The following is a 19,843-nucleotide window of genomic DNA, read 5'->3' as shown; positions in this document are numbered from 1 at the left end:
GTCTGATTTCTGGTTGAAGGAAGACGAACCACAGGGGACCGGATGGGGAAGGAACGGGCAGCTACCTGCCAAGGGAGGGAGAGGAAATAAGGTTCACCTGCTGGGCTAGATGCGGGTCTGATCTGACACAGCAGGGCTCGCCTGACGTTTCTGGGGGGATAAGCGAGCCCAGGGCAGCCAAGTTGTTTTGGCACAAGCACTTCGTCATCTCCCTGGCAGTAAAAGCATAAAAGTAACAAACAGCTGCCCTCGCAGGGCACACAAAATCGGCGGCCGAGGCCGGCGGTGCTTCTGCTGCTGCGCAGGATTCCGGTGACCTGCTCGGGAGGCCAGCTGCTCAGCGCTCCGGAGAGGACCGCTCACTCTCTTCATGCACGGGAAGCGCTCGGGCCAAGCCCGGGAGCCGCGGTCAGGCCAGGCCAAGCAAGGCAAAGAGCCGCAGCCTTGGCACAGGCGAAGGGCCGGCCTTGGAATTGCCGTGGCTGCTGACAGATGGGGCGGCCCAAAGGCGCTTCCAGGTTCCTTTTCTCTGCTCGCCCGCCCGGGGAAGGGGCGCTTCCTCCTTTCGGGCAAGCGGGCAGGGGGCCCAAAGAAGGCCCGCCTCTCCTGCTCGCTGCTGCAGTCGGGAGTGACGGCATCCGGGGGCGCCCGCCCGCTTCCCTGCCTGCCTTTTCGCCTGCGCTCTCGGTGCCCCTCGTCGGGAGGAGGAGCCGTAGAGGGCCGCCCCCTCTCCGGTCCGTCCGGCGGTTCCTGGGAGTAAACAAGCGCTGCGCCTCCGCCTCCTGCTGCTGCCCGCGGGGCGGGGGCTCCTCCGGGCTGGGCTTCCCGGTCCTTCCCTCCCGTCTAGGTGACGCTGCTCCTGCCGCCGCCCATAAAGGGGCCAGACGGGGCGGGCGGGCGCTGCCAGACGCAGGAGTCCTTCGGAAGAAAGGAGCAGCCGGCGGCCCGGTAAGGCAGCGGCCGGTGTTTCGGGCAGGGGCCGGGGGGGGGGGGAGCGAGCTATCTAGCAGTCGGTCCGTCCGCCCTGTTGCTGCTGCTGCCCGTCCCCCTGGAGGCGACGGGACGGGGTTTTTCTCGCTCGACCCGCCTGGGCCCTTCCCGAGGGAAGCTTCCCCGACCGCCCTGACTGGAGAAGGGCTCGGCCAGGTCTTTCCCGACGGTGCGGCCGTGACGCTTGAAGCCGAGTAGTCTGAGGTCCCCGGGAGGCGGCGCAGGTGGCGCCTGGCCCTTGCCGGCCTCCCCGAGCAATGCCCACTCGAGGCATGGCACATTCCCGAGGCCGTCTTCAGCCGGGCCTGTCGGCGGCAGGAACCCCCAAGGGCAACCTCCCCTCTTTGGCGTGGCTTGTTTTCCTCCCTCGCCGTCTCCTCCGGCTTTCCGTCTTTAACCGCGGCGAGGGGAGGCGTGAGTCACCCTGCCTGCCAGACGAGCCTGGGCGGCCAGCTGCGCTGCGCTGGGGGGCCAGGCAGAAGTCGGCGTGGACGTGGCCTTCCCGACGGAAGCGACGGCCCGGCTGCCCCGAGAAAGTTCCCCCCGGACCACTTCCCCGCCCCCTATGAAACGGGGGAGAGGGTCCCACGGATTGGACCCCCATTTAATAAGCAGAGAGAAGTGGGTTGCCAGTATCTTGGGGTACCATACGGGGGACCTGGCTACTCTGGAGTTGTCCTAGGGTAGGCGGGGGGGGGATACAAGGCCACCGCTTAGCTTCCTCCGGGAAGGTGGGGATGGCGGCTGCCGGCTGAGCTGGCGAGGCTGACTGCTTTCTGTCCAGCTGCACTGTCCTCCCGCTTCTAAGGAAATGAGTCGATGCTGTCATAGTCCTCGCCACTTCTGGGTGCTCTTTTCTCCAGCCCTTCCCTCTGTAGGTGTGCTGTCGCAAGAGCGCCTGGATTCTGCCTGCTTGCAGTCTCCCTAGGGCTAGAAGGCTCAGCGGATGTTCCCGGGGCACAGGTGGCCTCTTCATGTGCCTAGGCTCATGTGGGGCAAGCTGGTGTGTGTGGGTCTGTGTCTTCAGGGGAATCCGAGTGTGCTGGAGGCTGAGGCGGGAGTGGGAGGGATTTAGCCAGGTGTACCTGAGTCTGCCTGGGGAAGCTCTCCAACTGGCTCTGGAGGGAAGATGTCAACCGTTCTCCCACCCCGGTTGGTGCTCTTTCTTCAGCTGCTTGTGGACATAGTGTGGTTGTTGGGCCTCTGGTTTTCTGCCCAGCTTGGTGCCCGAAGAGGTCACAGGATGAAAGTTCCTAAGCCACTTTCTCTCTGGGTCATGTATGAGGCTTTGGCCTCCACAGTCACTTACAGACTCCTTGTTAAGACCATTTTCATGGAAGACAATTTTACTCGGCTACAAGTGATCGCCAAAGAAGATGAGGCTTTTGTGGTGTGTCATGAGTTTGGGTTTGCATACCTCTAAGGGTTAACTCACTTCCCTTCCTGCTGTAAGAGACACTCTTCTGCTGCCTTGTTGCCTGGGGATGGAAACTCCTCTGGTTTTCCATTCAGACAGACTCTTCCATCTCCTCCTGCCTGGCCTGGCATGCAGCTGCCACTCCCTCTCCTCTTTATGGCATTTCAAAACTTCCTGGCATTGAACCACAGGAGCTGCTTCTGTTCCCCTATCCCTCTGGGCCCCTCAGTTAAAGGAATAAGCTTGTTCCCATAGAGCGAGGCATGGGGGGGCAACATCTGTGTCCCTCCTCTTAGCCATATGGGAGTTGTTTAGCAGTGTCTTGAGGGCCCCTCGTTTTGCAGCATTGTCTCAATGAACAAGTTTTATTGTCAGGATTTTAGATGTGGCAGAGCGGCCCTAGAAGGGCCAGGTCATAAAGGACCCAGGAGCACAGCTGATGGCACAGGGTGTATGTGTTAGGAACTGGTTGCCATCTGCGGGGAGCGGCCAAGCCTGCTGGAGACCGTGATCTCAGGGGACTGGATTCTGCTTCAGGGGCAGACCAGCTGCTGTGCCTGCAGAATCTCCTGGGTTCAGTTCCCAGCAGCATCTCCAAGGAGCAGGAGCAGGTGGCCAGTGCTGTTGGGAAAGACCGTCCTCTGTGCTTGAGACCCTGCCCAATGGAGGAAGCCATATTGAGCTAAGCGGACCAAAGGCTTGACTCTGGTGGTGGTGGCAGCAGCAGCAGCTTCATAACTGGTAGTACGGAAGCTCACCTCTGATCCGTCCCACCTTGGGTCACTTCTGGTCATGTGTTGTTGGCATGAGGGTTTGGGTGACATGGAAGAGGCCTTGCAGAGAGCAAATGATCCTTCAGGTTCTGTTCCAAAGTCTAAGTTCCTTATTGCTAAGCCAACAATAGAGTGCTTTGTAGTCTCTGTCTGCTGCATGGTTGGCCTCACAGTGGTCCTGAGTCCCAGGTTCTTCTTGTTCTTCCACGCACCTACCCTCTATCAAGTGTGCCTTTTTGATATTCCCCCGCTTTCTGTATCCCTGGGAGGTGAGTGGAGCATTTTGCGTCCTGCCTGCCTTGGTGCAGAAGGTTGACAGAGCAGCATAGGGAGGAGGAACTGGGGTGAAAGCCCAGGGCCAGATAGAGCTTTGAGTTTCCCCAAGTGTTGCAGGAGGGATTCTGAGGAGGTAATTTGTGGGCGTCGTTGGTCCCTGCCCATCCCTGCAGACTTGTTGACCCCTGTTTATCTTGTGTCTCCATAAGCCCCACCTCTGCCTTCTCAGTAGCTTTCCAAAGTGTGGGAAATGCGGAACTGCAAATTTCCACATTCTGCAAGTATCTGCTTAAGATATTTTATACCCCTTCAATTAAAAATAATCATCCCAGGACAGTTCACAGTTGTCGATAACCATATGCAAATACAGTTTGCCAAAGTCTAATTGCACATTCTTCGCCCCCTCATAGAATTCCAGAGCCTCTGATTAGAGGAGGGTTAAGCTGCCTCAGCAATGGGTGTGGGGGGCTGATCCCTTCTTGGCTGCTCAAGAACCCAAGTCAGAGCCTCCCGGCCTTGAAACCTTCCCTAAAACGTCTTTTGAGCCAAGCGTGGCTTCCTTGGGTCACTCCTAGGTAGTTCAGCTGCAGCCCAGCCTCTCTCTTCGCTCAAGGCCTGTGAAGTAGGCAGGGGAGCTCTTTTTGTCAGTTTGCCCCCAGGGCCAGCCTGGCCCAGGAGCCTCCCGCTGGAGTTTTCAGCCCTGCTAGGCCACCCAAGTGGATGAGTGCCTGTTTGGCCAAAAGAGCCCTGGACGTTCCCCGCCCCTCCTGAACAAGCAGCCTCTTCAGCTCTTGGGAGCAGGGCCCTTTTCCTGGGGAGGGTTAAGGGAGGGGAGGAGGAGGAGGCACCTGATGGTCATTGGGGGGCAAAGAGCTCTGGGAAGGGATCTCAGCATGCTGGGTGCAGGAACAGCTTACCTGCCACACTTCTCTGCATCCTGGGGTGTGGGAGAGACCTTTGGGGTGGTGGCACATCAAGCTTGTGCTGAGGTGCCCATGAGCAGGTCTGTGTGTGGCTCCTCTTCATCATCCTGGCCTTTGCTAGTCTCTGTCCAGGATCTGAATCTCTCCTTTTCTCTCCCCAGGTGCTGCGCAGGTGACACCCTCGAGGTTTGCCTCCTGCTCTCCCTCTCCTGACTGCTAGCCCCGATGCTGCCTCGGACTGACTGGGGCCTTGCTGGGCGGCAGAGTGAGGGCCTGCTTTGAGGTGCTCCCTGGGCTCCCCCCTTTCCCGGCTTTCATGGATCTGAGGCCACCCTGGCTGCTGTTGTTGTGGACTCTGATTGGGGCCGTAGCTCTCCTGGCCAGAGAAGTGCTTGGCCAGCACATCTACACCAACACCTGGGCCGTTCTAGTCCCTGCTGGGCCACAGGAAGCGGAGCGGCTGGCTAAGAAGCATGGATTCCTCAACTTGGGCCCGGTGAGTGATGCCTGCAGTTTCCCTGGAGCTAGTGCAACCCCAAACCTGAAGGGAAGCTGAAATGGGCTAAGGGAGGGAGGGAGAAGCCCTTGAAGGAGTAAAGAAGGCTTGGAAGGAGTAAAGAAGAAGGCCAGGTGTGGTGCTCCTGCCTTTAGAAGGGAGATATTTAAGCCATGAAACAAATGCTGAAGCCAAGAGCCTTGCTGGGTTTGAGGCAGACCTGCTGCTTTCTTCATTGCTGGGCTCTGGGAGAGGGGCTCTTTTCCCTGCATGGAGGCACTGAGAGGTGCTAACAATAGAGGCAGGGTGCTTGGCTGTGGTGGGCGAGCTGGAAACTCCACCTGGGAAAGTCTGTTGGGTGTTCAGAGCTAGCTGAGATTGGGATGAGGAACCAATGTTTGCCCAGGTGGGATTGGCCAGCGACTATGGTGTCATATGACTGGTTTTTCTTCTCCTACAACCTATAGTTCAATTTGCTTTCAGGAGTTGCATTGAGTTTTTTGTAGGCCTTTGGCAGAATATTTTCATGTGCTCTGCAGTGGGGCTGGCTGTGGTGGGTGGGAGGTGTTGCTTGATGTGCTGAAGGTAGAATGTGGCTCCAGTGGCAGCAGGCTGCTCTACCTTTTTCCTTGTCCTTTCTAGTTGAATGTGCTTCAGTTAAACTCCCTACAGGTGGAAAGGTGACGTTTGTGCGCCTTACAAAAGGGCATTTGTTGCTGCCTCTTGAAAAGTGACTTTTTGCGGGTGGCTGGTTGGCTCTCTTTGTCCCAGGAGCCTCGTATCTTGGAGGTGGTGGTGGGCCCAGCTGCCCTGTGTTGACGCACGACTAATGCAAGCTTTGCTTGGCATCAGGCATGGAGTTGCCAGTTGCATCATCTTCTGGGCAGATTTGGAAAGGTCAAAAGCACAGCCTGCCCCCTGAGGCTGTTTGCACTTCACCTGCATGTGGGATCGGACACTGTGTGCCCTGGGGCTGTTTGCCTACCTTGAGGCCACCCCTTGTTCTCATCCGGTGGGATTTCATGCCACGCTGTTTGCTGCCCTGCAACTCTTGAATCATTTCACCCTTGACTGGAGTGGGAAGACATGGCATTGACCAGCTTTGACAAAGCATATGAGATTGAACGGGGCTGATGAGCTTCACTGAAGCCCACCTAAGGCAGGGCTGACTGCAGGGTGGGACTGGCATTCGGGATGGATTGGATCTCTTGCTCCAGGGGGAGATGAGTCCAGCTCTTTTGGGGCTGGCTCTGTTGAAAGCACTTGACATGTTGACAGGGAGGTGCAGCACCCCATTCCCACTTCCTCTCCTGTTCATATGGCTGCCTTAGAGGGAGGCTCAGAGGCTTCCTCACTTGCTGAGCTTACCAGCTGCTTTAGGGCTCACCCAGACTTCCTTCTGCACCACACTTTCCTGCCACAGGCCTGCACTTTCTAGGTCCATGTCCAAGTGATTTTATATATATGTGTTGCCGCTACCCTTGGAAAAACCGCTGAATTGGAGCAAAAGGGAATCCGTGGAAAAACTGATTACCATTTGTTCCAATTCAACAGTAAACAGTGGGTTTTCCCAGGGGAAGCGGTGAAACACACTCAAAAAACCACATGGACCTAGAAAGTGTGGACCTGTGCCTAGAAAACATGGCACAGTCTTGATGAGCCCTGACTCCAGAGTGAAGCTTGGTTGGGGGGCAGGACAGGGGCTTGGCCTGCTAGAGCATCTTCGGGGACAAAGCAAGCTGTTCCTTTGGAGCTAAGAACGTAAGAAGAACCTGCTGGATCAAGCCAAATGGGGCCCATCTATTTCAGTTTTCTGTTCTCGCAGTGAACAGTGAACGTCCTGCAATCAGGTGCCCCTTCTGGGAAACTTGCAAGCAGGACCTGAGCACAAGGGCAACTCTCTCCTCCTGTGGTTTCCAACTGTGGAGGCAGAGCATAGCCATCCTGGCTAGTAGTTATTGATTTCCCTCTCCTCCATGAATTTGTCCAGTCCTCTTTTAAAGCCATCCAAGTTGATGGCCATCACTGCCTCTTGTGGGCATGAGTTCCATAGCTAGATTTCGTGAAGAATGACTTTCTTTTATCTGTCTTGAACCTTCCAACAGTCAGCTTTATTGGATGTCCATGCATGAGTTCTAGTGTTGAGAAGGGAGCAAAACTTGCTCTACCCACTTTCCCCCACGCTGTGCACAATTTTTATAAACTTCTATCACACTTTGGTCGTCTTCTTCGCATGAGGATCAATCCAGGCTGCTTGCCATTTGCCAGCTCCTGGTTGCAATCGCCCCTTCACCGCTTCGTCCCTCAGCAACTCAAGGCCTCCACTGCGCAGGCGATGAGAGCCAGGCATTCTGGCCTTGCACACAAGGCAACAACCTTTCCCTACTGCGATTTCTGGGGGTTGAACTATCCCTTGGAGCTGGATGTGGGTGCTGGCGGACAACATGGCAACAGAGTCTTCCGTTCTGGGTGCTGAGCTTCTGCAGAGCATCCTACCCTTCCAGTTCTGGTCAGATCCTGAGAGCCCAGTGAGGGGAGGTGCTGTGCAGCAGGCTGGTGCTCAGGCTCAGTTGGGCTGGGGTGGAGGGGTAGAATACTCTGCAGAAGACCCAAGACTCCTGGGGCAGGGGCACATGGAGGAAGTAGTTATGCAGAAGTGGGCTCTCTCTGCCACTGGGCCTTTGATTCCGGAGGCAGGAAAGAAGCTGTTCAGTGAAATTCCTTTTGTTCATCAGTGAGGAATGTTTTGCCCCTGGCACAACTGGAATGGACCAGGGCTCAGTCCAGCGCAGCCTAAGGCCCAGGAGTGGAGCTAAGGAGTGGGGTGTCAGTCCTCTGTGGGTCATGCTTCTTCCTTCCTGCCCTGGCCTGTGCCACTGTACCCCCTAAGTGCCCGTTGTGGCTCCTGGCTCCTTCCTAGGGCAGGCTGAGCAGGTTTGTGGTGCTGGCACCTGCGGGCAGCAGCCAAGGCAAGAGGCCCTGCGAAGGGGAATCCTGTTTGTTTTGGGGAAAATAGGGCAGGGAGCCAGGGCCTGGTGCACAGCCAGGCGTGGGGCAGGCAACAACTAGCTCGGGGTTCTGAGGCACTCCCAGGAAGAAGGCAAAGGGATCTGGGAAGAGGGGAGTCCCTTCCTTGAAGACCTGGGGCAGGCCCCAGCTGCCCAGTTGAGGGCTTGTGTTGCATTCAGCAAGGGGCTGGGGGACCAGAAGAGCCTCTCCTTGCTAAGGCTGGAGCCCACCAGGGTGGGGCACCTCCCTCTCCTCTCTGCCTGGCAGTGACGCTCTGTCTGAGAATTGCCCCCACCACTGGCAAAGTGCCAATTCTCGGGGCAGGAGCTGGTGTCCCCTTACACTTAAGCCCTTGTTTCCATGGCAAAATGCCCTGCAATTCTCTTCAGCTGTCTTCTGGGGAGGGGGGAATTGCGCGACCCCTTTTTTTGCAATCGAGCGTTGGGAGTGGAGGCTTCAGCCCCTGGAATGTACAGGCTGAAAGTGTCCTGGGGGGAGCCTCTGGTGAAGGGGTCGTTGGGGCCAGGGGCTGCTGTTGGGCTGTGGACGCTGATAAATACTCCTGTACCCGTCTTTCTCCAAGCAGAGACAATTCCACGGTGGTCGTGGAGTTCCCTCTTTCCATCCTCACAGCAACCTTGTGAGGTTGGCTAGGCTAAAAGGGACTTCCCCTGTGAGCCTTGCAGCCAAGAAGAGAATAGGGCAAGTGGGGTCAACCACAACTGCTGTGGGACCTCCATGCCCGCTTTCTTCCTTCCCTTGAGCTTCCTCTTTGCAGAGGGCAACCCTTTAACCTGCTGGCATACCCGATCCTCCTTCCTTTGCCTGCAGTGGTGGTCTGTGCCCTGCTAAGAGTGTGGGTGTGAGAAATGAGAGGGGACCTTAAGAAATCATTGCCTGGGAGGCTGCACACTGGATGCTGGAAGGGAGTAGGAGCCTGTCGCTGGCAAGGCTTAGGTGGGAGTCCCTCAAGTGTCCGCTTGGCATAGCTCTCCCCCCCCCCCCGTGCCATCTCTAGGGAGGCCAGCAAGCTGCCCTTTTCCTTCCTCCTCCTCTCTGCCACTTGGGCCCAGCGCCATGAGGTCACTTGAGGAGCTGCTGCTCTTGCCCTGCCCTTCTTTTGAGGGGTTTGTTTAAAGATTAGAGATTTACATCAGAATCTTCTTAGCATCTTAGCCAGGCCCTGCAGGCAGCATGTGGGGAAGGAGCAGGAGCCAGCTGGTGGCCCTCACGGTGATGGGCGGGGGGAGAGGAGCTCCTGGATTTGGCCTCTCCTCCCTCCCTGGGTGCCAGCATGTGAGGCTATACTGGCCCATGGGGAGCCTCCCCTGGATGGGACCTCTGCCTTGTGCTATCACGGGCTGCCCTGCTTGAACCGACACATGGGAGATTTTTTGTCTCATTCATTTCTCCTTTCTCCCCACCCTAGATCGTTGGAGACTATTACCACTTCCATCACCGAGGGGTGGCCAAGCGTTCCCTCTCCCCACACCGGTCCCACCACAGCTATCTGGGCAGAGAGCCACAGGTGAGTCCACAGAAGCAAGTGAGAGGCAGTCACCATGGGGGTGCTACAGAGCACAGAAGCCCTGGTTCTGGTCAATGCAGGCCTGATTCACTGGAGGGCTTTGGCGCCCACTTCTCCTGGAGACAGCTGGGGTTGGTTCCTGCTTGAGGCTTTTGGCTGAGCTCCCACGGTGGAGAGAGCAGAGGGGTTTTCTGCCTCCAGCATGCCTCAACTGGGCACTTTTGTGCTCTGCACATGGCCTGGGGCCGGTTCTGGGATAGGCTGTGGAGGGTGTCTAATCAGGCTGGTTTTAAACCAGATGGGCCTGATATCCTGGTTCCATTTTGGGCTGCAGAAGAAATCCCAGAGGATTAGCAGCCTGTCTGGGCCACCTCCTCCCCTGCAATTGTGGCTCTTCATTACCCATCCCTTCCTCTAAGGTGTCTCCTGCCACATCACCTTCACAACAATCCTGGGAGGCAGGCTGGGCAATACAGCAACTGGCCCAAGGCCAGCCAGTGAGCCTCAAGCCTGGGGATGTGAACTGAATCCTAGCCTGACACTGCAATAACTGCAATGGCACTACATTGCTGCCAGTCAGTGCAGATGACGCTGAGCTAGGTGAGCCACTGGCCTGCCCTGGTCCAAGAAAGAGATGAGAGGGTGGAGCCCACCCTGCCAGGCATTTTGGTGGCTGCCTGAGTCCTTCTGGTCTCCCTATGGGTGGCAATAGGGGAAGGGATGGGTCCCCTCCACATTTGGCCAAGGATGTCCCTGGCCTGACTGTCCCTGATCCTCCTGGGCGTTGTGGGGTTCGAGAGTCCACTTTGTGTGTGGCTGAACTGAGATTCACTCCTGCGGGTGCCAAGATCTTTTTTCAAAGCATCCTGTCATTCTTGCCAGCAACTGTGCCCCCACCAGCCACTTCAATGGGGACCTGGTTGCTCCTCTCACCCAAGGGTGCACTTGGGAGGCTGCCCTTCAGTGCCTTTTCTGCCTTTTGCCTCCTCAGGTGCACTGGCTGGAGCAGCAGGTGTCCAAGCGCCGGACAAAGCGGGACACCTTCCTGGAGCCCTCAGACCCCAAGTTCCCTCAGCAGTGGTACCTGGTAAGTGGGAAGGGAGGGGGGGCGTGATGATGAAGGGAAGCAGAAGCCACCAGGCAACAGGCACTGGATTCTGCCCTCCCCAGGGCTGCTGCCAGCCATGCCCTTCCACCCACATGGTGGTTGGGCAAGGGCGCCCTGATGTGACTGCTAATCCCCTCCCACAGAGTTAATCACTCCCTCCCTGCCTGGAGGATTAGTGGCAGCCTGGGAACAAAGCCCCCTCCATGACTGAGCTCACAGGAGCTGCCACCGCCCCGGAACAGAATCCGCCCCGGCCCTTGGACTGCCAGGAGGTCCCAGAGGCCACTAAGGGGCACCATCCGGATCCTGTCCTAAAGAATGGGGCAACATCATTGCTGTTGTTGTTGCTAATTTATTTATTACCTGCCCTTCACCCTAAGGTCCCAGGGCAGGTCATAGCATTAAAAACAATACAGGCAACTCTCAGTTTACACGTGTTCAGCAGGACTGCATACACATGCATTGCACCAAACCCGGGAGTGACTTTTAAAACAGCAAAAATGGGCCCTCAGAGAGCCCAGAAGCAGTGCCCAGGAATCCCACAAGCCTTTGCACTGACCTTTGAGGCCTGTGGAGGGTTTGAATTTGAGAAAGGAGGTTTGGAGGGAGTGATTGTGGTGGATTTTGGTGGTCTGGTAAGTGATGCTGGTTTTTCAAGGGTTTCTATAGGTTTAGAGCAGTGTTTCCCAAACTTGGGTCTCCAGCTGTTTTTTTTTCAGACTACAATTCCCATCATCCCTAACCACTGGCCTTGCTAGCTAGGGATGATGGGAGTTGCAGTCCAAAAACAGATGGAGACCCAAGTGTGGGAAACACTGGTTTAGAGGGGGTTTGCAGGCATTTCCAGTATATGTTTCAAGTATATGTGATTTCACTGATGCGGGCAGTGCCTCAGAACATAATCCCCGCGTAAATTGGGAGTTGCCTGCATTACAAATAATTTAAAACAACTTCCCTCCATAAGAGTTAGAAGCCAGAGGAAAGAGGCGTGTCTTCAGCATTCTCCAGAAGCTGTGCAATGAAAGTGCCAGGTGCACCTCTTTGTAGAGGGAGTTCCACAGCTTTTAGGGGCCACCACAGAGAAGGCTCTCTCCCAGCACATTCTCTTTGTGCCAGTGGCTCTCCCCCAAAGCTGGGGGTCTTGCATGGTCCATTTCCAACTGGGGACTTGTCAGGCATTGAAGGAGGTGTTGCTGCAGAGCAGATTCTCTCCCATCCCTCCTCTCCACTGTAGAGTCCTCTTTGCTTAGCATAGAATAGTGGGGCCAAGAGGCTGGAGCTGGCATTCTCCTGCCCCAATGAATATGTGGGGCTTGATCCTGCCACTTTCCAGGAAAACGGGAGGGGGTAGTGAAGGGAGCAGCAGCCAGCATTCCCCAATGCTCAGCTACAGATTCTTCCTTGAAGACTTAGCTGTAATTCCTGCATGGCAGGGGGTTGGACTAGATGACCCTTGGAGTCCTTTCCAACTCTGTAGTTCTATGATTCTGTGAGCCAGGCATCTGGGGTCTAGTTAGAGATGGTTTCCTCCACCCCACCCCCTGTGTGACGAAACATGACTCTGTAGCCTTTAGAGTTGCCCTACTGGCTGTGCTGACTGGCCTTCTGCTCACCCCACCTTTGCCCCCCAGTCCAATGGGAACCAGCGAGACCTGAATGTGCGGGAGGCCTGGCAGCAGGGCTACACGGGGCGTGGCATCGTGATCTCCATCTTGGACGACGGCATTGAGAAGAACCACCCGGATCTGGAGGCCAACTACGTGAGTGGGATGTGAGCGGGCTCCATTGGCACATGCCGTGCCCACTTTGCAGGGCTGGTAGAAGGGGCCGCGAGTCTTCCTGAGACAACCCCCTCCCACCCAAGCTGAGGCCACTTTTGCACGCAAGCTGAGGGAAGCTTTGTAGCAGTAACAAAATCCCAGAGTCCTCCTGAGCCCCATCAAGCCCTGTCTGTGATGGAATGAGCCCAAGCAAATTCAGCCTCTGGTTGTGGCCACTCACAGCACCGCTTTGCATCACACGTGGAACAGTGGTCCTTTCTGGACTCTTGGGTCACATCTGGAGCTTTTGGAACTGGGAGTTTACTGCTGATGCAGAAAACGTGATTGTGGGGAGGCCAATTCCAGCGGGGAAAGAGGTGATGCTGGGCTCTTTCATTGCAATTCCTGCATCGCAGGTGGTTGGACTAGAGGGATCCCCCTGGATCCCTCCCAACTCTACAATACTGTAATTCTTTCTTCCTTCAGGATCCTGCCGCCAGCTTTGATGTGAACGATCAGGATTCTGACCCTCAGCCGCGTTACACCCAAATGAATGACAACAGGTGGGGAGCCTTTCCGGAGAGAGGTTGGGTAGGGATGGGAGAATATTGGGCAGGGAAAGAGGAACACCAGTTCTGCTCAGTCCTGGAAGCTCAGTCGCTGGGGACACGTGGGCTGGGAAGGGCGCTGTGCAGAAGGAAAGGTGGATGGAGCTTCCTACCCCCTGGGAATGCTGCACTTCCCCCCTCTGTCCCCCTCCCCACCTTTACCCATTCGAACCCTGACTGTGTTGCTCAGCTGCACTGAGAGGGAGAGAAGTTTGGGGCAGGTTTGCTTGTCCCCTGCTCCCTGTTTCCTTCCTCCCTGTTCTAATGTATGGCCGCCAGTCCCTCCCCACCCAGCTCAAGTCAGACCTCCCTCTCTCCTTCTTACAGGCATGGTACTCGGTGTGCAGGCGAAGTAGCTGCCGTGGCAAACAATGGCATCTGTGGTGTAGGTGTTGCTTACAACGCCAAGATCGGAGGTGAGGAGGGCATCGTCTCCGCCTTGGTCTCTGCTCCTCATCCAGCTTCTCACACTGGGTTAGCTGCCCAGAGGGGGCCTAAAACCATAAATTGTAGAGTTGGAAGGGACCCCAAGAGTCATCTAATCCAACCCCCCTGCAAAGCAAGAATCACAAGAATCCAGGAACAGGAGGTTGTTCCTCTGTCAAACAGCTCTTATAGTCTCCTTTCTTGTCTTTTGGATTCGTTAGTTTCGGTCCTACACTCTGGAGCATCACAAAATAAGCTTGCTCCATCCTCCCTGTGGCAGCCCTTCAGATATTTGAAGGTGGCTCTCATATCACCCCTTATCCAGGTGAAACATACCTAACTCTTTCCACCGTTCCCCATAAGGCTTGGCTTCCAGACCCTTGATCATCTCTGTCACCCTCTTCAGCACCTCTTCCAACTTGTCAATACCCTCCTTAAACTGTGGTGCCCAGAACTGGGCACAGGACCCCAAGTGGGGCCTTGCCAAGGCAGACCAGAGCAGTGCCATTAGTGATGTCCATCTGTACCATCGTCTTAGGTGTCCGCATGCTGGATGGAGAGGTGACGGATGCTGTGGAGGCCCGTTCCCTGGGCCTCAACCCCAACCACATCCACATCTACAGCGCCAGCTGGGGCCCTGAGGACGACGGCAAGACGGTGGACGGCCCGGCCCGCTTGGCTGAAGAGGCCTTCTACCGGGGCGTCAGCCAGGTGAGCCTGTGGTCTGCAGCCAGGGGAGGAGGAAGGGTGGCCCTTGGGGTGAGACTGGGCTGCTGCCAAGCCTCCCACCCCCACCCCTAGTCTTGCCTCTGCCTGACTTGGTCCCCACCCCACCCCAGGGCCGCAACGGGCTGGGCTCCATCTTCGTCTGGGCTTCCGGGAATGGCGGGCGCGAGCACGACAGCTGCAACTGCGACGGCTACACCAACAGCATCTACACCCTCTCGATCAGCAGCACCACCCAGTACGGGAACGTGCCCTGGTACAGCGAGGCTTGCTCCTCCACCCTTGCCACCACCTACAGCAGCGGCAGCCAGAACGAGAAGCAGATCGTGAGTCTCCATCGAGCCTGACGGGGGGTTGGGGTTTGGGTGCAGGCTTTGGGTCACAACCTGGCAATCACCCTGTGCCGCCTCCTCCTTCTCCCCAGGTGACTACAGACCTGAGGCAGAAGTGCACCGAGTCCCACACGGGCACCTCCGCCTCTGCCCCATTGGCGGCTGGGATCATTGCCCTGGCGCTGGAAGCAAAGTAAGGGGGCCGGGAGGGAGGGGAGAAGGGCTTGTGGGGGTGTGGGTGCTGCTTTGGTCCCTGATGGAGGTGAGGGCTTTGGCACCCTTGCCCTCTCCGGTGAGACACGGCTGCTCCTTCTCCGCAGCAAGAACCTGACCTGGCGCGATATGCAGCACCTGGTTGTGCAGACCTCCAAGCCCGCCCACCTCAACACCTACGACTGGGCCACCAACGGGGTGGGACGCAAAGGTAAGCAGGCGCCTGCTAAGGACATGTCACTCTGGGGTGGTGGCAGGGTGCAGGGGCAGGTCCTGAGCCTCTCACACACCCTTGTTCCTCCCTCTGCTTGCAGTCAGCCACTCGTACGGCTATGGACTCCTGGACGCCGGCGCCATGGTGACTCTTGCCAGGAACTGGACCTCGGTGGGGCCTCAGCGGAAGTGTGTCCTGGACATCCTCACCGAGCCAAAGTGCGTCCCCACAGTGGAGCGGGGAGGGGGTGGGTTTGGGGTCAGGCCCTCCTGAGGGCCAGCCTCTGTGTGGAAGGAGGGGGCACCAGTTACTGAGGGTGAAACGAGCTTGGGGCATCAGGCTCCTTGAGGACTAGACTATTGCGTCGTCTGTGTTTGAACATCGCACAGACAATGTGTAGAAATCCTAAGGAGCATCTGATCTGAAACAGGCAGTGGCCTAGAAATCGGGGAAGGAGAGGTGGCTGCAGCTTCCCTTGGCGTGGACTGGAACTGGCTGGAAGCGGCTGGAGAGAGAGAGGGAGGGAGTGTCCGTCCGTCCACATGAACCAGACAGAGGAGGCTTTTCAAGGACAGGACAGAGCTGCCTTTCTCCAGGGTGTTGCTGCAGCGGGGGCTGCTCCCATCTCTTGCCCTGCCCTCCAAACACTGCTGAGTGCCAAGGACCAAGCTGGAGTTTGCTTTTCAGGCTAATTCTGGATATTTTGCTGCTGGTGGACAACTCTTTGTGGTCCTGTGGTGCTGGACCTCAGGGGATCAGAGGGTGCGGGGGGTGGAGCAGGGATGAGGCTGGGTTGGTGGTCCTTGCTAGAGCAGACCAGCCCCAGCATTCCTGCCCACTGCAAACCTTTTTTTATCCAGAGTTCTGCCTTGCACAATGCCCTCTGAGGCTGCTGCTGGCTGACAAAGCCTCATCCAGCCAGGCTAGGGATCTCAGCTCCTGCGGGAAGAGGAGTGGCGGGGCTCTTGCTGCTTTCACATCCTGTTCCGGCCTTAACCATGGGTGCCTGTTGCCTCCTGCAGGGACATTGGGAAGCGCCTGGAGGTGCGGCAGAAAGTGGATGCCTGCCTGGGGAAGGCCAGCTACGTGGGGCAGCTGGAGCACGTCCAGGCCCGGCTCACCCTCTCCTACAACCGCCGGGGTGACCTAGCCATCCACCTTGTCAGTCCCATGGGAACCCGCTCCACCTTGCTGGCTGCCCGGTAAGCCCCCTGCCTTCCTTGGACCCACTCCCTTCTGGGAAGCTGCCTCTGGGCTCTGCCCTCCAATGCCTCTCACTTTTGTCCTCTCCCCAGGCCCCACGACTACTCGGCTGACGGCTTCAATGACTGGGCCTTCATGACGACGCATTCGTGGGACGAGGACCCCACTGGCGAGTGGGTGCTGGAGATTGAGAACACCAGTGAAGCCAACAATTTTGGTAACGGGAGAGGGGCACCTACTTCTCTACGCCCAGACCCACTTGTTGTGGCAAGAAAAATATTCCAACCATCCAGCGCCCCCCGCCCCTTGTCTCAAATCCCTCCAGTCCCCGTGACAGCCACCTGTCATTTCTCCACCCCCTCAGCTTCCTCTGCTCCTTGTCACATCAGCTGCAATTTGGTCTCCCTCCCGGGAGCGCTGCCTGATCTCTCCCCCCCCCTGCTTACTGGGCCCAGCTGTGGGCATTCCCTTCCTCCCCGCCCCCCAACCCCAACAGCTGTTTAATTCCCTCTTGCTCTGTTTTAATTCCCTGTGACGGAAACCCCAGAAAGGCGGGGGGGGGCTTCCCCAGCTGCCATCCCTGCCTGTTTAAGAGGCTGCTGGCTGGACAGAAGGAGGGAGGGATGGGGATGCTGTGCTGAGCTTCTGAATGTGGCTCCCTTCCCCACCTGTGGCCTCAACAGCAACGGTTCACAAACTTGGTTCCATAAGCTGATTCCCAGTGTCTCCCCCACTTATCCTATAAAAAGCATTACTCAAATAGCAGTTTGCACCACCCCCTTAATGGTAGATCATAACACAATAACATTCAAAACAATTAATTGCACCTTTATTCAAAATCCAATTAAAACTATTCAATTTAATTCCACAAAACAGATGACCTTGATCCAGCAATACCAGCTTTTCAGAGTCTGAAAGTCACCCCCTTGCCTCTTAGCGTTCCGCTCCCCCTGTAATCCCACCACCCAGTTTGGGAACCAGTGCTCCTCAGCGTTAGGCCCTTCTTGGGGGCTGTTGCGCAGCAGAGGGTGCCAGGCACAACTCCTTGAGTGACAGGGAAGGGCTCTGGTGTGGGAGGAGGGCAGGTTGGGTGGCTCTGCCTCCTCCTCACACCTTCCTGCCCTTCTACCTGCAGGCACCCTCACCAAGTTCACTCTAGTTCTGTACGGGACAGCCACCGACCCCCCCAGCCTCTCCAACCAGTTTGAGAGCAGCGGCTGCAAGACCCTGACCAGCAGCCAGGCCTGCGTGGGTAAGTTTCATTGTAGTTATTTGTTTCATTGCATCCATATCCTACCAGTTTCTCCAAGGAGCTCAAGGTGGCCCCACAGTCTTTCCCTTCCAACAACAACCCTGTGAGGTCGAGAGGCAGCAAATGGCCCAAGGTCACCCAGGGAACTTCACAGCTGAGCAGGGATTTGAGCCCTGGTCTCCTAGGGCATAGTCCAACCACTATACCCTCGCTGGCTCCCAAACCTGCTCCACTCGAAAAGCCTATGCTGGAGCCCTGCTGTGAACAACAACAACAACAACAATTATTTTATTTTTATTATTTATACCCCGCCCATTTGGCTAGGTTTCCCCAGCCATTCTGTGTGGCTTACAGCATATCTAAAACCATAAAACATCAAGCGTTAAAAACCTCCCGATACAGGGCTGCCTTCAGGTGTTTTCTGAAAGTTGTGTAATTATTTATCTCTTTGTCATCTGAAGGAAGGCATTCCACAGGGAGGGTGCCACTATCAAGAAGGCCCTCTGCAGTTGCCACCAAGGTTCCTCCCACTAGGCACTGCTCTGAGTGATTGGGGTGCAGAGGGCAACTTTCATAAGCTGTCCAATGTGTTTGGTGCAAATGGGAACCATGCCATCTTCTGCCCATGTCCCTGGGCAAGGGGGCCCCCACAGAGGGGGCTGTGTGGACAAGAGACCCCACACCCTCTCTCCACTGCAGGTAAGGGGCAGACCTTGCTCCTTGGTGCTGCCTGAATGCCTTTTATTCCAGAGCATGGAGGCCTGACCCCTTCTCTTGCCCTTCTCTCCTTGCAGTGTGCGAAGAGGGCTTCTACCTCCACCAGAAGAGCTGCCTCAAAACGTGCCCCCCTGCCTTTGCACCAGGCACTGTGGCCCCCCCTCTGGAGAACATCCTGGAGCCCCAGCTGAGCTCCCGCCTCTGCGTGCCCTGCCACCCGTCCTGCGCCACCTGCCTGGGCCCGGAAGCCACCCAGTGTCTGTCCTGCCCGGCCCACGCCCACTACAACAGCCAGGAGCAGACGTGCTCCCACCAGACCCAGAGCAGCCGGGCCTCACCCACCCTCCTCAGGGAGGGCGTGCAGGTTGCCGGCGGCCCCTCCCGCTTGCCCGTGGTGGTGGCCATCCTGAGCTGTGCCTTCATCGTCCTGGTCTTTGTCCTGGTCTTCCTGGTGCTGCAGCTGCGCTCCGGGCTGTGCCTGCGCGGGGTCAAGGTGTATTCGCTGGAGAGCGGAGGCATCATCGCCTACAAGGGGCTGCCTTCGGACGCCTGGCAGGAGGGGCCTGAGGAAGAGGAGGATGGCGAGAGGACTGCCTTCATCAGAGACCAAAGCACCCTTTGATGAGCCTGCAGCCCCCCGGCGTATCAGGGGCAGGACCAGGGGGCCAGAGGCTCTGCACCGGTCTGCTCTCTCAACCCCCATGGCTGGGTGGGGACCTTGGACAGAGGCACTCTGCGTGTGGGCCAGGATGCTGCTGGAGGACAAGGCGCCCAGGCACCCTAGGCACTGGTTTTAACTCGCCAAAGTGATTTTTTAAAGACTGAACCAGTTTCTCTGCCTGCCTCCGCTGTGGTTGGAGGGGCATCTGCGCGGGGCTGCCTTCCTCGCTGCTTGGGGAGGGGCAGGAAAAGCCCCTCAAGCCTTTGTCTCCAGGTAGGGGCATGGCTGAGAGTGCCCCGTCCAGTGCGGGGCGGGGTGGGGGGTTAAAGTGGCACAGGCCCCAGCTCCGTCGCCTTCTTTCTGCCCTGCCAGCAGCAATAAGAGCCTGACTCCTCCTCTCCTGCTCCGTTCCGTGCTCTTCCCACTGATCCGCGGAGCTTGTGCCACCGTTTGGGGCCTCTTCCTTGTGCAGCCGGCCACCTGCCTACCCATGCCTTGGTAGACTGGGAGGTGAGCTGGGCTCCTCCTCCTCCTCTTCCCCTGCCCCCACCCATGACAGTTGGGGCTGAGATGGACGATTGATGCCATGGGTGTGTCTCTTCAACCCAAGGCGGTCGGCTCTGCCCTCCCTCCTGCAGGAGCAGGAATTCCTCTGGGGCCACGGGGAGGGGGCCTGGGGGCCGCGGCTGCTGCTTGACCACTGAGCTGTGCCCAGCCCCTCCCTGGATCTGCCCAAAGTCACTGGAGCTTCCATCTTTCCTCATGTGCCTTGTTCCCCCTCCTCCTCCTCTTCTTCTTCTTCCTCCTTGATGACAATCTGTTGCTGGTCCTGGGGTTGCACTGCCCGCCTCGCCTGCCTCTCTCCCTCCGGGTCTGTTCCCTGCTCTCTGCTGCTGGCGGAGGTGGAGGCTGTGCAGTTGTGGGCAGGGGAAAGAACGGGCTGCCCAGGACTCGTTTTCTATCATAACTTTTTTGGTGCACAAATAATTTCTTGTAATTTAAACAAGGAGCCAATTCCTGTGGCCAGTTGTTTTGTTTTTTTAATTTAATGGATGTGGATATAACGCTAGAGAGATTAAAGTTTATTAAATGTTGGAACTATGCAAACTTGCTGTGTCCCGCTGTGTTCTCTAGACAGAGCTTTTGTATCGGTGGGTTGCAGGTGCCTGGCCACAGACACAGGCCCGCCTCACACCTCCCAGGCTGCTAAC

At 57.1% G+C, this 19,843-nt stretch overlaps 1 protein-coding gene across 1 annotated transcript; it reads left to right on the top strand.

Moving 5' to 3' along the window:
* Positions 1 to 258: 258 nt before the first annotated feature.
* Positions 259 to 19,739, top strand: FURIN (furin, paired basic amino acid cleaving enzyme). Its single transcript, XM_083585480.1, has 16 exons — positions 259 to 948; positions 4,541 to 4,875; positions 9,314 to 9,412; positions 10,404 to 10,499; positions 12,152 to 12,280; positions 12,767 to 12,843; positions 13,216 to 13,304; positions 13,853 to 14,025; positions 14,154 to 14,366; positions 14,465 to 14,565; positions 14,693 to 14,796; positions 14,900 to 15,017; positions 15,822 to 16,001; positions 16,095 to 16,219; positions 17,138 to 17,254; positions 18,049 to 19,739. The coding sequence occupies exons 2-16, from the start codon at positions 4,696 to 4,698 to the stop codon at positions 18,591 to 18,593; spliced, it is 2,346 nt and encodes a 781-aa protein (XP_083441606.1). The 5' UTR covers positions 259 to 948; positions 4,541 to 4,695; the 3' UTR covers positions 18,594 to 19,739.
* Positions 19,740 to 19,843: the final 104 nt, after the last annotated feature.

This window comes from Podarcis filfolensis (assembly GCF_964270895.1).
Source record: "Podarcis filfolensis genome assembly, chromosome: 14".
Classification (NCBI taxonomy): Eukaryota; Metazoa; Chordata; class Lepidosauria; order Squamata; family Lacertidae; genus Podarcis; species Podarcis filfolensis.
This window is presented reverse-complemented; position numbering and strand designations above follow the sequence as displayed.

Coding starts and splice junctions, on each gene's coding strand:
- FURIN (XM_083585480.1), top strand. CDS start 4,696: ATGGATCTGAGGCCACCCTGGCTGCTGTTGTTGTGGACTCTGATTGGG. Junction 13,305..13,852: donor TTACAACGCCAAGATCGGAG/GTGAGGAGGGCA, acceptor CCATCGTCTTAG/GTGTCCGCATGCTGGATGGA. Junction 16,002..16,094: donor TCCACCTTGCTGGCTGCCCG/GTAAGCCCCCTG, acceptor TCCTCTCCCCAG/GCCCCACGACTACTCGGCTG.